An 18,694-nucleotide genomic window follows, 5' to 3' on the forward strand; every position below is an offset into this window, starting at 1 on the left:
CATCTATGGCAATCAACATTATTAATCATTATTTTGCATCTATGGCAATTAACATTATTAATCAACACAAAAAATATTATCTCATTACTGCCTCTCCAAGTCATAATCTCTGTTATTCCTTCTTTAGGCAATAATGGGTTTCCATCTCAAAAAACAATCACATACCAGCAAAATTCTAATCAACAAACCCCACTAAAAATTCTACATACACTCCAGCATCCATTTCAAACGATAATCAATCATATCAAAATTTATAGAACAAACAGTTTTTAAAAAAAAAATAGAAAAATACATCAATTACAAAAACTTTAGAGAAATTTCAACCTTTAACTCATTTCAATTAATTATATAACAAGACGTTTTTATTTAATGAAAACATTATTATTCAAGTTAACTTTCATTAATACATCTCATATATATGGCTACACAATTCATTAATACTTTCAAATTTTAAAGTTTATTTATTATAACAAAAGAATTTATACATAAGAATAGATTTCAGCATGTTCTAAATTGAACCATTTATTTTTTAGATAATTCATAATTTGAAGACTGTATAATAAATACAAACATTTCAAGATTACAATACAAAGATGATCAAGATGGATAATGGGTAAATAAGTTCCCTAAAAAATACAAACAAGAGAAAAAGAAAATTGGATAAATAAATTTCCTAAATAATACAAAGAAGAGAAAGATTAATTAGAGCCTATCCTACATGTCAGTACTGAACTTTCATAAGGAAGTATATTTAATAAAAATATATTACTATGAGAAAATGGGACATAATTTGCTCTGAAAAACCTAATTACCTAATATGATACCTAAAAAAAATAGACATGATTAAAATATGTAATACATGATGAAAAAATATACCGCAAGCAAACAATTATTAACACTACAATGGATAGATTTTAGAAAAGTTAAGTTTTATCAACAATTTAAAGATTAGGAAAATAAGCTACTATTTTAACTTCCAAAATTATTTCAGAAAAATACAAATTTAAATGACTATGGACAAGATTGGTTAAGATATGCATAATAGAAGAAATTTACTGAACATTACACAAAGACAGGAAAGAATCGAAATTTGAAAAGATTAAGGGCCAAGAAAATAGGCTACAGGAAAGAAAAAAGATACAATTATGGACTCCTACCATACGTAGTATTTACGGTCATTGCTATTCTGAATCCCGGCATGACACAGGATTCCTAATCATTGTGTGCTGGGGAATACCCTTTCATCATGAGATTCACTGTCATCATCTTGTAAGTAAGCAACTTGAAACAACATTTGAATACTAACACATCAATTGTGACTTTGTGTTTTGTTTTCTTCAAGAACATAAATTTTATTCATGGGTTCATTTGTTTCAACAAAGCCATTTTGCTTACAAAAGTTAGTTATGTTCACTTGAGAATGCATTGCATACACCTTTTCAATTCTCAGTTGAAAGTTGAACTCATCAACTTGACTCAAAGCAACATTCATTTTGTTTACATTGTTCCTAACCTCTACAGAAACCTGTCTCATGTAAACATTCACTTTATTTACTGTTTTCCTAACTATCAATTTGGCAATACTACTTTCTTTACTGTTGACTTTCAATAAAAACAACTCCCTACATACTACATTACTCAATTCTATCTCACTAGGATTTACTTTTTCAATAACATTAACTAGGCCTACATTATCTGAAACTTGAAATAATTGATCTTGTATCTCAACACTACTATCATCCTGCTTCAATTTGTCTTCATCTTCATGATTATCACTCAATGTTTCATGTGCATCTTTCAATAAAAGGTTTATACTAACCTGCTCTAGTCTTATGCTAGTACATTCTTGCTTCATATCATCAAACCTAGCACTTTGATCTTGTTTCAATTTATCAATCTTTGCATTTTGCTCATCAAACCTAGCATTTTGCTTATCAAACCTAGCATTTAGCTCATCAAACCTAGCATTTTGCTCATCAAACTTTTGTGTTAAGAATGCTATAAGATTCAGATCATTTTTAATGTTTGCCATTTTGCTAGTCTGCACAGATAATATATTCATTAGGACTTGATCTCTCTTGAACCGATTTCCCATTCAGCAGTATACCATTCATAACCCATCAAGACATCTATCCTACCAATAATTTTTTATAACCAGAGATTTCATGGTGTACCATTTGGGACATATTTATTTTGTAATTCGATCCCACCACAGGGGTAACATTTGCCGTGCTACCAATTTTTCCTAAATCGGTTGGATAGCATTTCACACCTATTAACCTAAGGATAGTTATCGGCTCCAACGTAATAGATTCTTGGTAAACTATGAATGGATCTATCGCCTATGAATGAGAAATCCAATTTTCAGAGCAAATGAACTTATAATCTTCAGATGAATTTTGGCAATATACTACACAAATACACAAAGAACAATATCTTACAAGCCTAAGCATCTAAAGTCACTTCGAGCTAAATACTTATCCAGTTTATATAGTTGAAAAACAGTGGCTATTGGCTTGTATACACAATAAACAATATATAGACAAAATAGAACACTATAAACTGTTCAAAACTCAATTTAAAACATTAATAAATTCACTTAAACAGAAAAATATTCAGAGAGCACAAATTACAACACACATAGCCAGCCATAAGTTTCAGAGAAGGAACAGGAAAAGCCTAGCTACCAGGAACAGAGCAAAGCTTCTTCAGTGTCGATGTTACGGACACGTCACCAAAAAAAATTATAAATTTCAAGTTTAGAATTCACATTTTATATTTGTTCTCAATAAAACTTTATTTTGAAACTGTTATTTTAAATTTTTATATATCATCTCTATTTAAATAAACCATTTATCTTTTTAATTCTGTCAACCCAGCCTCGGTGACACCATGGAATATGCAACACAATCATTTACGATAAATTCTCAGTCAAAAAGTTGTCCGTAATCGATGACTCTGATATTTACTATAAAGTTTTATAGATCTCGAATTGAAGATTCGATTCCAATCGAGAAAAAATGTAATATTACAAAGTTTTTAATTTTCTCTGTGCTGAAATTTGACAATAGGGCCATTAATTGGTCTTCAACATTGACTACATTTTGAATATATTTGTAAGGTTATTGCCTCCTTGCGTCTGCATACATAGGGCAGCGCACTAGGAAATGTGACACTGTTTCGTCTTCTCGCAAATTACAGATTGGGCATAATTCAGTGCAGTCTATCAAAATACTTTTATTGTCTACAAATGAATACATTGAAAGTGTGGAAGCTAAACGTAATTGAGTTACACATCTGGTTGTTATTTGAGGTATATATTTGTACCAGTCTCCTGAAGCATATTTTCGGGTACCTATGATTTGACATTTTCATTAACTTAAGCCATATCAATCTTCTGTAAAATATCATATTCGCCATCATAATTCTTCCTGGTTCAAGCGGTACTGCCCAACTAGCCGTTCTTCTATTCAGGAGGAGAAGCCTCTTGAAAAAGTGAAGTTGTATCTTCTCAATCTGCTCGAGACAGTTCACTCCCCAGACTTCAGAGCCATAAATGGCCATTGGCAAAACTACTGCGCTGAATAGTTTCACTTTACTGTCCCATGTAACCGATCGAGCTCTGCTTGAAACATTCATCGTAGCGGCCGTCGCGCATCTAGCCCTCGATATCGTTGACGCGCAGTTCCCTCCAAAGCGACCAGATGAGCTAAACTCTACACCTAAATACTTGGTTATTTCTATTTCCCCGCCTGAGTAATGGAAAGGCCTCAATCTTCTCATTCTCCCCTTATGGAACGGACCTATCTTAGTTTTTGAAACATTTATTTTCAACTTCAACTCACTGCAATAATTCTCTAGACATCTCAATTTATTTCTCATGTCGGGGATGCTATCAGCTAGTAAAACGATATCGTCCGCGTAAATCAGGTTAATTGGGTGGTGGAATGTGTAGCAGATATAAGGAACAGACTCAAAAATATGAGGAAAGTATATATAGATTGGTCTTCGAGCAACGTTAAGGACTACGTATCTGTTAGTAGATGCTTCCGCTGCCAAGGATTAAATCATATTGGCCGTCCCTGTAATCAGCAACAAAACACATGCAGCCACTGTGCGGAAACTGGTCGTGAAATCAAAGCATGTCCAAATAAAAACAAAAAAGAAGTATGTGCTAATTGCAAAAAAAAAAATCCAGCAAACCACAAAGTTAGTGACAAAAACTGTCCAGAATATGAAAAAGCATTGAGGAAACTAGTTGAAAAGACCGATTATGGGTATTAAAAACTTTTCAAATCCAAGATATACCGGCAATAAGTATGTTGAGTTCTGTATTGGAGAATGAAGCCCTACGTTTTGTATTTTACAATCAAGGAATTAGAAATATCAATTACTTAGAAATACCAAGTCAATATAATGCTAATGCTACAGAGTATCCTGCTGGATTTTTCGAGGGTGTTTCAAAGTACGAAAGATATGATAATACAATGATAGACCTTCGTAACCTCCTTGAAAAGGCTGATGCTGGAAATGCTAAAATCTACAAACAGATTCTCAATGGTATATGTCATGACGTGACAAGTAGAGCAATTGATGGAGTAAAAAGAAAAGATATGAACATATTTGATAATGAAATGAAAATATTTCTATCAAAAACAAATACTCTATACCGAATGGGATACAGTTTAGAAGGAGGCAAATATGTTGAATTCTTAGAAGAGGAGAATAAGTTCAAAACAACTGAAAAATACATATTAGTCACTAGAGATACAGAGCTTATGCTAGATGGCGTGCTAATAAGTAGAATTAATGAAATTCACATCAACATCCCAGATTCCCACAAATCAGTTGGATAGAAGGAGTACCTGGATGTGGAAAATCTACATATATAATACGAAAGCACTCTCCAGAAAAAGATTTAGTTTTAACTCAAACTAGAGCAAGCATAAAGGATATAAGAGATTCAGTCTCAGCACAATACGCCAGTCATAACACACCTATCCAGCTTAGAACAGACTACAGGACAGTGGCATCATATTATATTATTAATAATACAGGCAAGAAATATGAAAAAGTATACATTGATGAGGGGATAATGATGCATGCGGGTTACATTGGCTTTATTGCAGAATTAAGTGGAGCAGTGGAAATAATAGTTGTGGGTGACTAACCAGATTCCATATATAGAGAGATCACAAGTAGTTACCAAGTGGAACAAAATTTCAGATTTCTGTGAGCCAGAAGAATATATAACAGTAACTAAGCGGTGTCCAGTGGATGTCTGTTTTGCACTTCAATCATTCTACCCAGGAATCAGCACAAAGAACGTCCAAGTGAGATCAATACTTCCAACTTTCAAAAACGGCGAAACTCTTCAGCTAAAGAAAGATACTCTAATCCTTACATTTGCACAAAAGGAGAAGAAAATTCTCACTGATCGCATGAAGGAATATAAGTCCCAAAGAATTAACACAATTCATGAAGCGCAGGGGCTCACATCAAAGGATGTAGTGTTGGTGAGGATTGACACAAGAGAAAATAGAATTTATAACAGTGTATCACGTGCTATTGTCGCAATATCCACGCATACAGAAAGCTTCAGATATCTTACAACAGGCTACAATGATACAGTACAGGATCTTATTGATAGAGTGAAGGACAGGACAGCTTTTGGTATGGAACAGAAAAAACTTAGAAGGAGAAGCCAATACTAAACATCAATACTAAATATGTGTTTGATTGCTTGGAACAGTTCAACCTGAGAATAATTAGTTTCAATATCAGAAGTTACAACAAGAATGTTGGCGAGTTCCTGATCCAATTAGAGGACCTACAGTGTAACTTTGATGTAATTTTATTAACAGAATGCTGGATTTCTTGCAATACAACTCCACGCATAATAAGTAACTACAATCTATATGCAACAGAGAAGAATCATCTACAGAATGATGGAGTAATTGTATACGTTAAAACTGATATTAACGTTGAAGTAGAGGAGCTAGAAATTCGACACGCCAACTGTTTGAATCTCCGCCTCAAAACTCAAGGAAGTATATTTGTCATTACTGCAATATATAGGTCACCTTCCAACCCAGATTTGACAGAATTCATCAACGGTATGAGACATCTGTTCGAGGGATCAAGTCAACATTCCCATGTAGTTGTAGGAGACTTCAATATTTTACACCATAGAACCAAACAAGCATCGTCAACTGCATGATTATGAGAACTTACTCAGTGAATTTGGTTTTGCTCACTGTATTAAACAGCCTACTCGCGTCCATGCTTGGATGACATTTTAGTGAATTTCAAAAAGACCTGATGCCAATAGTTTTTCAAAACTCAATAACAGACCACTACATCACTATTCTAGGAATAAGAAGTAACTAAGATATTAATAATGCAGGGAGGAAGCAAAACAGAGAAGTCTTCAACAAAGTCTATTTTTCATCACTGCTTGTGGAAGAAACATGGGACTCCATTCACATGCAGGATAGTACTGAAGGCGCATTGAAAGAGTTTGTCACTATAATGAATAAGCACGTGAAAAAATGTAAGAAAGCTTACTTCGTTCCACATAGAAAGAAGAAAATCAAGCCATGGATATCAGTGGGAATAATAACATCAATAAGGAGAAGGGATAAACTTCATAAACAATGTAGAAATAATACATCAAATTTGCAACTACAGCAATATTACAGGAAATTCAGAAACCTATTTACTAGAGTTATAGAAGAAGCAAAAAAACAATATTTTTCTCACATGTTTGGAAACTTGAGAGATGCAAAGCAGACATGGAAGGTGATACGTGAAATAACTGAAGTTCAGAGACCAAGAATACAAATAAAAAACTGGATGTACAAGGAAGAAAATTGAAACTGGGAGAGAATGATGAAGACATTGCAGAAGTTTTCAACGAATTCTTCAAAAATATTGGATCTGAACTGGCACAAAATACAATCAACAACCTGCAGACGAACCCACAGTTACAAACACTAGAGTATGTGAGACTATATTTTTTACACCTGTAGATGAAGAAGAAATGATACAAATAGTCAGCAGTCTCAAATCAGACAGCGCACCAGGCCCAGATAACTTCAGACCAGAGCTCTTCAAACAGAACAATATAGCTCTTGCTAGACCATTAACACTGATTGCCAACAAAATCCTAGGAGAAGGTACCTTTCCTCAGTGTTTGAAGGAAGCTATCATATGCCCAATTTTTAAAGCAGGGGACAAGAAAGATTTGATCTGTTACAGACCAATATCACTTTTAAATATATTAGCAAAAATTTTTGAGAAATGTATCAAATGAAGACTTATTAACTTCCTTGAAAAGAAACATATTTTATCACCAAATCAATATGACTTTAAATCAAACTGTAGTACCAATGATGCAATCCACAATGTCTTTTCACAAATAACAGAAAAAATCAACTGTGAGGAGAAACCACTGGCAATTTTCCTGGACTTGAAAAAAGCATTTGATACTGTGTCACATGATATTCTGCTGGAGAGACTCTACAACTATGGAATCTATTCCAACTATGGAATCAACTATGGCATGGGATCTATTCAAAAGCTACTTGTCAAACCGGACCCAGAGTGTCAGAGTCATTGGACAAAGGAGCAGCAAGCTCAAAGTTGAATATGGAGTACCGCAAGGTACAGTCCTTGGTCCAACACTCTTCTTCATTTATATAAATCCTCTGTGCAGTATGGAAATTGAAGGCAATATCACCACCTTTGCAGATGACACAGTTCTTTTGTTTTCAGGACCAACGTGGCCAATAGCATGGAGTTTCAGCCTACTAATGGCTGAAACTGGATTACAGAAAATCTCACATTGGCTAAATCAGAATCTGCTCACTCTTAACTATGACAAGACCCACTTTCTAACTTTCTCAGCTACACAACATGGACAGCCCACAGAAAACCTTCTAACAGTCAACTTTTCCAACACCACGGCATTCACTATCCACAGAAAACCAACAATAAAATACCTCGGCATTATACTAGATTCTTTTCTACGCTGGGATCATCATATAGATTGCCTCTGCAACAAGTTGAGAAAAATAATATTCAAGTTCAAAATGCTGAGAAAAATTATTATAGAAGAGAAGTGCATGAAGATGGTCTACTATTCCTTAGTTCAGTCTTTGCTTACCTATGAAATTGTAGGATGGGGAGTAACAAACTTCGTTCACCTCGACCCCCTTATAAAAGTGCAAAAACTAATAATTAAATTAATCAAGCAGAAGTCACCTCGTTATCCATCAGATCAGCTCTACAATGAGTTTGGTGTGATGGACGCAAGACAACTCTACTCCCTAGAAATTATTTGCAGTCTGCACAAGAACCCAGAAAGCTTTCAAAACAGAAACCACTGTCATAACACAAGAAATAGAAGCATACTTATCAAGAACGTGGCAAGGAAGGCAACATACCAACGACAATTCAACCACCTAGCACCAAAACTCCACAATTTACCTCCTGCACACATCAAGATAATAGAAAACCCAAGAAAATTTGAATACGCTGTTAAAAACTGGATCACAACAACTGGAAGACATAATATAGAAAACATATTTTCGAACAATATGTGAGCTCACTTACCCAATGTATTTGCACTCTCACTCTAAATTTAATTGTATTACTACTACAATTATACTCTAGAACATGGGTTTCCCATAGTTGAGTAGGTTAATTTCCGAAAAAATGCAATTTATTTATATTTGTAATAAATTTCATTTATTGTATTTTTGAATATTATGCACATTTTATTGATTAAATTGTTTATTTGTATATTAATGGAAGTAAAATTTATTTTTATTGTATTGTAGAGGAGGGTAAGAAAATCAGTTTCCTCGTTGACAGGGATGCCGTGCAAGCCTCTGCTTCTGAAATAGGTGTCTATATCGTACAGATACAGAGAGAACAAAAGTGGACTGACTGAGTCACCCTGCCAGACGCCTTTCTCAACTGGGACTGTATGACCGCCTATCACTAAACCAGCATCACTGTACAGCTCACTCAAAAGCCTCACTATTTTACTGCTTATTCCGAGGCTTCCCAGTTTATTCCAAAGGTGGTAGTGGGGGACAGAGTCAAACGCAGCCTTTAAATCGACAAATAATGCGAACAGGACCTTTTTTTGTTCTACTTACTGATATATTATTGAGTTCAATGTAAATATATAATATACACAGCCTCAATTTTTTTCGAAATCCGCATTGGCCTTCCGGGAGAATTTTTCCGACTTCTATCCAACTCATCAACCGATTTTCGTAAATATCTTCACCAAAGAATTTATCAAAGCGATTATCCTATAATTCCTAGGCTCTTTAGGGTCGCCTTTCTTGTGCAATATGATGAGTATTTTCGACCAGTTAGTTGGAAATTTTTCCTTCTAAAAATGCAATTATAAGCCTTAATATATATATTATTTTCATCTATTCGGGATTGCTTTATAGAATTCGTAGCTTATTCCATCAGTGCCAGGGGCTTTTTTGGGTTTCATGGAATGGAGCACATGGTTTAATTCATAATAGGTAATCTCTAAATCTGAAAATAGGGTGTGAAGCATCGTGAAAAAATCTGGTGTGGCGCACTCACACAACTTTCCTTGCCGTTATGAAAATTGATCACATGACGCTAGTGTTCCCGCACATCTCAAGTCTACTATTCAAAGATTTGACCAGCTGATGACAGGGCAATAACTCTGGAGACACACGAGGTCTGCTATCTCTTCATAGTGAATCATTTAATAGAATCAACAGTTGCCAACAGTTTGCAATTGGATAATCACATTTTCTCGAATTTCGAGCTTATTTTTAATTTTAGGTGAAAATGTTACTGAACATTAATTGTAGATATTCTCATGCTCAATCTTTTCCACCCGAAAGTTTTTGTTTAAATTGTATCTGAGCCTGATAATTGAGAATCTAAAATCAAACTTTGCATAGATGGGGCGGAGCTCCTGAAATGTTTACAGATATGATACTTGTGGCAGTTGATAGAGCGTATCGATGACTATTTTAGGTATAACTTTGATCAAAATCGTTGGAGCCGTTTTTGAGAAAAACGCGAAAAACTCTGTTTTTGACAACATGTTTGCCATTTCAGTCGCCATCTTGAATCGCATTTGATCGAAATTGTTCGTGTCGGATCCTTATATTGCAAGGACCTTACGTTCCAAATGTCAAGTCATTCCGTTAATTGGGAGATGAGATATCGTGTACACAGACGCACATACACTCATACACATACACACACACACACACACACACACACGCGCGCACACACACACACACACACACGCACACACACACACACATACAGACCAATACCCAAAAACCACTTTTTTCGACTCAGGGGACCTTGAAACGTATAGAAATTGGGGTACCTTAATTTTTTTCGGAAAGCAATACTTTCCTTACCTATGGTAATAGGGTAAGGAAAGTAAAAAAGGCGGTGAAATCAATTCAGCCGAGTACTTTCTATTTAAAAAATCTATCCATATCTGATCGCTTATGTTATTCTGTGCAAATGGCCTACTATTAAAAAATTTGACAGCTGCCCAAAACTCCTTTGAATTTCCTATTTCTGAAATTTTATTTTCCATTTCATTGAAATAATCATTTTTCTTGTTCTTCAATAGCAGTTCATAGGACTTCTTTTGCAACAAACATGTATTCAAATTTTCCTCACTAAAATGCTATTTCTCATAATACTGTATATTTTTCGGATGCCCCTCTTTGCATCAATGCACTGCTTATCGTACCATGCTTTGTTTTTGAAATTAGTAGAACTGTTAGAAATCCTTATCATACCTAAATTCTCAGCCTTCTCTTTCACAGCTGTTACTAGGTTATCGTAACAATCATCGATATTATATGACAAGGGTTATCTAATCTGATTGATGACTGCATTGACATTTTGTACAAGTCTTCTTTTTCAGCTAACCACACCAATCTGCTCGAATTATTTTGTAACCCCCCTCCCCATCCTGAATCCTACTGACGCCTAATCTAGTTTCAACCAGAAGTGGAAAGTGGTCCGATGACAGTATGAAGTCTGATACGGTCATATCTCTTATTATTTGTAAATAGTTCAAGTTCACCCAAACCAAGTCTATAGTGCTTTTACCATTTCTATTAACAAAAGTAAAGTTTCCTGGTGAATCATTTCTAGTTCTACCATTCAGCAAACAGAATAAGTTTTTTTGCATCACATTAAATAGTTTCCTACCTAATCCATTTGCCATTTTATCACAAGATAGTCTTAATTCTAATAGGTCTGTGTACTGAAATACATCGCTATTGAAGGGATGATTGAGATCTCCTATTCTGCAATTGAAATCACCTCCTATGATTACTGGTATCTCATCAATAAGCTTGGAGTTATCCCTCAAGAAATTATTCAGTAACTCTAAGTCAGTATTCATATTTTCTAATCTCAAGTAAACAAGTCCTATAATTATTGTTAGAGAAGGACTCACAGTTCTGATTTGAATAAAAATAAATGTATCATTACTCTCCATTATCTGATATTGAACCCTTTTTTTAATCAAAAACAAGAGCCCACCCCTCGCTCTACCAAAAGTATTGTCCTTTATAGCATTTTTCTGAATCAATTAATAATCAGAGAAGTTAATTGATAAATGTATGTCTTTATGGGCCAAAGTTTCGCTTATTCCTACTAAATTTTAACTGTTAAATATTTTAGATTGATGTTAGAAACATTATTTATTCCGTGGCAATTCCAGAAAATAATATTTAGAAATTGTGAATTACCTTTTTTGCCATGGGTTGAATCATTAACACTCCTAACGTTCGCCTTTTCCTGCTATGCACTTTTCCCTGGGTTGCTGCCTTGCGTTTTCCGTCCTTTTCTTCTTGTGATGGCGCCCTGGCTCAGCCACTGCTCCAGCTCCGTCGGTTTTCCGGTCGTCAGAGCGTCACCTCTCGATGGACCCGGACCCGGAGACCTGGAAGCGGCCGATGCTGTTTGGAGATTTTTTCGCTCCTCTGGAGAGTTATCGGTTACCGCTGGGGATTGTTGTTTACTTCCGGACACGGCTCCTCCTCGAGCAGGTTGTCCTAATGGGGTCCACAACTTCCGTGTTGTGAACCTCTGCCCATCAGTCATTCATCCGTTTTCTCCGCTGTTGAGCGCTCTGTTTCGGTAAGCCATCTCGATCCAGTTCGTGTTTGGAATAGGGCTTTCCGTTGATGATCAGCTTGTCCAATTTAAGGAAAGCCTTCAAACCGCGTGCTTTTGCTTGATTCAAGAACGGTTTTAATTCGTCTCTGGTGCGTCTTGTACACTCAGCATAGTCATCGGAAACACCCACTGGAATGCCTTTCAGATTATTTAAAGCCCCTAGTACGTCCATCTTCTTTTTCCAATTGTTAAATTTCACGATTATTTATTTATTTATTTATTTATTTATTTATTTATTTATTTATTTATTTATTTATTTATTTATTTATTTACAGAACAACTATTACAGACTACAGGCATTAAGCCCAAAACAGTCTTCACTACCATTTACAATCGAATAAAGTAAGTTACTAAAAGAAATAAAAATGAGAGATACAGTACATGCAATTCACAAATACATAAGAAAGATGATAAGTATGAGGAAAGCATAAGTAATTGTAAATAATCTAAGCATAAATAATAAATACAGAATAAAACTAATCTAACTTATCCAAACTCATCTAAAACGTATCCAATAAGTTATAAAAAGAATAGGCCTACAATTGAGCATAGAAACAGGTTAAGGGAAAACATGTGCCACTGTGGGAAGAAAATTGATGAAAGCAGAGAAGAAAAGAAAAAGTTTTAACAACAACAGATATTCAAGTATAAAATTTAAGGGATTTAAGCTGTAGGTTTGATCAACTCTATAAAATTAATAAGAGTCACGGACATCATATTAATTGAATCAATTCAGAAACTGAATTCAAATTTAATTATGAATAGCCTCAATAATGCGCCTTCTAACCTCACTAACAGGGCCATGCACATCAACACCTTCACAAACGCTATTGAATAGCCTCAAAACTCTATTAAGTGGAGAGCAGAAGTTATGAAGGGTCCTTGATCTTGGTACATGAAAGGTCCTAACTCTTCTGACATTGAACGTGGGTACCTGGAAACCAATCCTAGAGAGGAGAGCGGGTGAATTAATGTAATTTTTCAAAAGTGACACCACAAACATCAATGAAAACCTGTCACGTCCAGCCCTCAAAGAGTCCATATTGAAATGGGATCTCAAACGTCCAGAAGGAAAACCCAAGGGACAGGCTCTTCTAAATTGCATATAGAATAGGAAGCGAAGGAGCTTATTCTGTACTTGTTAGACTCTTAATGTATCCTGATGAGTAGAGGGACTCCAGACAATAGATCCGTACTCTAGGACACTTCTGACTAGCGACTGATACAGAGTTACAACAGTCTCAACATTAATGAAGCCGGTAGAGTTTCTCAGAACAAAGCCCAATTGCTTGTTCGCTCTGCCAATGATGTGATCAACATGTGCTGAAAAGGACAATGTACAACTGAATACAATACCAAGATCCTTACACATTGTTACCCTCTCCAAGCACACACCATTGATTGAGTAGGGATAACGAGCTGGATTAACCTTTCTGGAGAAAGTCATTCATTTACATTTTTTTACATTGATATCAAGCTTATTCACATGGCACCACAATGCAACTCTATCAACATCAGCCTGCAAGGAATAGCAATCATCCAATCCTCTCACCTCTTTGTAGATCTTCATATCGTCAGCGAATATCAAGCACTTGGAGTTGGGTATCTGAAGTGGTAACTCATTTATTAATAGCAAGAACAAAAGGGGCCCCAGATTGCTACCCTGGGGAACACCAGACGTACTGAAATAAGCATGAGAGACCCTTCCTTGAACAGTTACAAAATGTTTTCTTTGAAACAGGTAACTTCTGAATAAATCAACCAAAGCACTACTAAAGCCCAGCTGTGACAGCCTCTTCAACAATATACAATGATTAACACGGTCAAAGGCTTTACTAAAATCAGTATAGATCACATCCATTTCTCCACCGGCATCAAGTACATTGGAGGCAGACACTGTAAACTCCAATAAATTTGTCACAACAGATCTTTCAGGAAGAAAACCATGCTGATTTTCAGACAGTATTGGTCGTGAATACCATAGAATCTCATCATAAAGAGCCCTCTCATAAACCTTAGCAAAGACAGACAATATACTGATTGGTCTATAGTTCATGATGTCATCTCCCCTGCCAGACTTGAAAATTGGGATTATCTTCGAGACCTTCCATCTACTTGGAAAGACTCCATTTCTCAGTGACAGGTCAAATAAATATTTCAACGGTCTTATTAATAGCTCACCACAACCCTTAACAATGAAGGAAGGAATACAATCAGGTCCAGGAGCTACTCTAGGCTTTAATCTTTTGATTGCAGATTGAATACTTTTCTCCGATAATGATGCAACTTCCAGAGTACTATTTATTGGCTGTATCATGCAAAAACTCAATCCCATCACCCTCCTCAAAGCAAGCGGTGACTGGTGAGAAAACAAATCCGAAATAATTGGCGAACCCTGAGGGAATTTCATCTCCAACAAAATTTTTGTCATGCAGAGTCATTTTCTCAGAAAAACCATCGGACTTGCGCTTCTCATTAACAAACTTCCAAAAATTCTTGGAATTGGAACCGAGGTCAGACTCAACTTTTAGCAAATAATTCCGATAGGCAACTGCAATCCAAGACTTCAGTTCCTTTCTCAGTCTCACAAATTCATCTTTGTAACGAACTGAAGATCGCTGTTTACGTGCACATTTATTCTTCCTCTTAACCAAGTCAATTATTTGGCGAGTGAACCAAGGCGGATACTTAGACCTCTCACTTGAGATGCTTTTAAGGGGGATCGTGGCATTAAAACACTCATAAGTGACACTGTAGAACCAGTCAACGGCCGCATCAACATCCTCAAATCTGTTCAAATCATTCCAGTCATAGTCCTGAGCAAATTATACAGTGCAAAATAATCTGCTCTATGGAAATCGTAGACAGGAGGAGCATTAACGGGCGATCGCCGTTTCACAGAAATTCCAGTTATCAAACTTTATTCAGGGCTGGATGGTGCTCAATATCCTCTGGTACCAGTGCATTAGAGTCATGCTCAACGTTTATAACGGGTAAACCACAAAGAACCAAATCTAGAGTGCGTAGGTTAGAGTTTTTTATTCCATTGATTGACTCCAAGTCAAAGAAATTTAGAAAATGTCCTGACCTCTTAGCTGCTACCGAACCATTGTGAAGATCATAATTACAATCTGTTACTTCAGGCAAATTAAAGTCACCAGCAATAAGCAGTCGATCTCCAATCAAGTGGACATATCCTTCAATACAGTCAAAGTACTTTCCATAGCTCTCAGAATTGGCAGAGTTGAGGAAGTAAACAACATTAACATATATAGGACCATCCCTATCAAATATTTTAATCATCAAGCTCTCAAAACTCCGACAATCGAAAGATGAGTTGATGTTGACACACTCTTCAGAACGGATTTGCTTACGAACCGCTATCAGAACTCCCCCTCCCCGACATGAGTCACTTCCGGGGCGATCCCGGCGATAGACGACATATCTTTCATCAAAGACTTCATTATCAGAAAAACCAGAATTCAGCCATGTTTCAGTCAACAAGATCAAGTCATACTCAGAAGCAAGTAAAGATTGTAATAACACATGAGTTTTGGTCCTTAAACCTCTCACATTTTGATAATAAACGCTCAATTCCCTAGAAGTCATAGCAACTAATAATCAATTACAGCCCACCCCTAAACTCAACAAAAATTCCCAATCAAGCATCATGCAAATGATACACGAATATGTGCAAGTAATATAACCAATTGATTAAAGATTAAAAATGTTTAGAATTAGATAAAGAGTTCTGAATGTAAGCAAATGAGGATGAAAAGATGATTTAACAATAGAAAAATGGGAATTTAGAACTAATTAACTAATTAAAGAGCAATCACGAATACTCTCAAGATAAAAATGGAAGAGAAAAAGAAGCTGAAAAAAGAAAGGAGTTGATGATATAGAAGAATTAATTAATCCAAAGAGCAATAAGCGAATATTGATTTGACAGAAAATGATGATAGTATAATAGATAGTATAATGATAGTATAATAGATACTACTTAATGGGTTAGTTTTTCCTATAATTGGTAGATCAGAACTATTTTGAATTTTTTCTAATTTTCAATTAATTGATTTTTTTATTACAGGGTCTATTTGCAATATCATACGTGGCGGCAAGTATTCTGTGGCGCTGTTGTTGGCTTCCTATTTGGTTCTTTGTGGTTTGCTGCCACTTACTTCCTTTTCACACCTTTCTTCCCTATTGTGGTGTCATGGTAAGTGAATATATTTTTAAAATAACGTGCACTTTTAAGTTAGTCGTATCAAAATCTTACATTTAATGCTTGAACTTATGCTTGAATTCATTTTCCATCAAAAGCACTGATTATTTAAAGTTTTATCATTTAATTAGGGGATCGTCGCCTATTTTACACGATTTAACAAGAGAGATCGCATGCCGCTGAAATGGTAATAGAAGAGATGCAGAATATCATATTACAGTTTCCTCATCGTATACAGTAGAACCGCTTACATCCGACCTCGAAATATCCTACTCCTTGGGTTATCCGACCATGCGCCCAGTGAATGTGCATGTGTGTAAAGAGATGAGCGCCGAGTGCGTGTTGCAACATGAAAACTGATCAGTGTTGTGCATTGTTTCTTTGTTAAAATTGAATAGTAATTACAATTAAGCAGCACTGTGTATCGGCTGTTTTTACCAGAGAAAACGTTTATTTATTGCTCCTCGGTATATCCGACCTTTAGGCCGTTCCGACCACGGCCCGGTTCCGAGGGGATAGGAGGATAGGAGGAGATAGGATATGAGGGGTTACTGTACTTGTAATTTAATCCTTTAATCGTTCAACCGTCTCTAAAAAATGTATGTAAATGTATAAATTATTTACATTCGCAACACGTTAATTATTATGTAAATTCACTCATTTTCTTGGACATGAGTGAACTTAATATTTTGAATGTGACTGGCTTTTGATAGAAAGGCAAGAACTTTTGAACAAAACGACTTGAAAAGACTATCTCCTGAACAGACCGCTGTAACCGTTGAGTGAATTCATCCCGTATTGTTTTATGAGTAAGGTCTTTCTGACTTTTAGTGAAAAAAGGTATAGGCTAAAACGTTTTTGTTTAATAAGAAAGATAGTATAGGTAGTTTATACATTAAAATGAATTGAACATTAAATACCGGTATAGGTTTTCTTCAAAAGACAACTAAATTTTAAGTAGGAAGTTGAGATGCTTTGTCAGCGCAAACTCTACATAATCCTCGATAACTCAGCTTTCCTGACCTGATTGTTGTTTCAAATGTTGAAATTTGACTTGGACTCGTTCAATTATTCTGTTGACATTTTTGCAGGAGAATATCTGAACTCCTGCTATTGAGAGATACCACCCTAATACCAAACGTGCTGTGGTTCGAATACAAGAACACAAGACAAGAGGCCCGTCTTCGCGGCAGGAAACTGGTCTCTATGAAATCCCAATGACAGCTCACTGATGTCTACAGCCTCTTCCACTTCTATTGGCCTCGAAAACGGTAGCAGTACTGCCGTTTAATGTTGAGACAAATTAAGTGCCGATCAAAAACTTATTTCATCCTAAAAACCCATTGATCGTCCACACTATGTTCATAGTGCATCAGTGTACATACAATTTCAGCAATATCTTCAAAGGTTCTTCGATCTTTATTTCTTGTCTGCATGATTCATGACATTTAAATGGATATTGATACCATCCACTAAATGACCTAAAAAGTGCTGATTGTGTAACGTACAACCTTCCTTGACCAAGGCAAGCTAGTTAAATGAATAAAGTAAAAATATCTCATTAATCTTGTATCTTGCAATCATCCCTATGCTGACTGACCCCTTTGACTCATTTATAACTAAATCACTCATCTCATTGAAGTGCTTTTTATTGAACTGGAAAAAATTGTGTACAATCCTAGATCAATTAGCTTTTTATTATGATCTCGTCGAATCAACTCTGTGTGATTTGATAAATTTATTATAATTTTGTATGGAAACTTAAATGTAGCATTTTTATCTTTATACAGTATATTTGAAATTAATATTTAATGGTGGAACTTTGATAAAATAAAATCTATGTTAAAAACTACTGTTTTGTGTTTAGTGTTCAAATTACCTCAATCGTTCTAAACAAATGATACACAACTTGGATGGTTCAATAGTACAAGTTTGTGAAAAATGGCAAATAATAAATGAATCCTACTAAATTTCCTTTCCACCAAGAACTTGACTTTCTAAAAAAATCATAAATCTCTCATAATATAGAGTTTCTTTGCAAAAAAAATTGATTGAGCATAGTTCTGATATCAGCAACTGTGGACTTCGCCTGTGGGGTAATTGGAGTTTTTTACTTTCCTTGCCTATTACCATAGGTAAGGAAAGTATTGCTATCCAAAAACATTTAAGGTACTCTAGTTTTCTATACGTCTCAAGGTCCCCTGAGTCCAAAAACATGATTTTTGGATGTTGGTCTGCGTGTGT

General features: G+C 35.5%; 1 protein-coding gene across 1 annotated transcript in view; it reads left to right on the forward strand.

Moving 5' to 3' along the window:
* LOC111043627 (dolichyldiphosphatase 1) overlaps window positions 1–18,302 on the forward strand; it is a 42,464-nt gene extending 24,162 nt beyond the window's left edge. Inside the window, exons 5-6 of the mRNA XM_022328623.2 lie at window positions 16,316–16,444; window positions 17,542–18,302. Of these exons, the coding sequence (XP_022184315.1) occupies window positions 16,316–16,444; window positions 17,542–17,671 (259 nt within the window). The 3' untranslated portion in view covers window positions 17,672–18,302. The remainder of the gene's footprint in view (window positions 1–16,315; window positions 16,445–17,541) is intronic.
* The last annotated feature ends 392 nt before the right edge of the window (window positions 18,303–18,694 follow it).

The sequence above is a fragment of the Nilaparvata lugens genome, chromosome 3, assembly GCF_014356525.2.
Source record: "Nilaparvata lugens isolate BPH chromosome 3, ASM1435652v1, whole genome shotgun sequence".
In the NCBI taxonomy this organism is placed as follows: domain Eukaryota; kingdom Metazoa; phylum Arthropoda; class Insecta; order Hemiptera; family Delphacidae; genus Nilaparvata; species Nilaparvata lugens.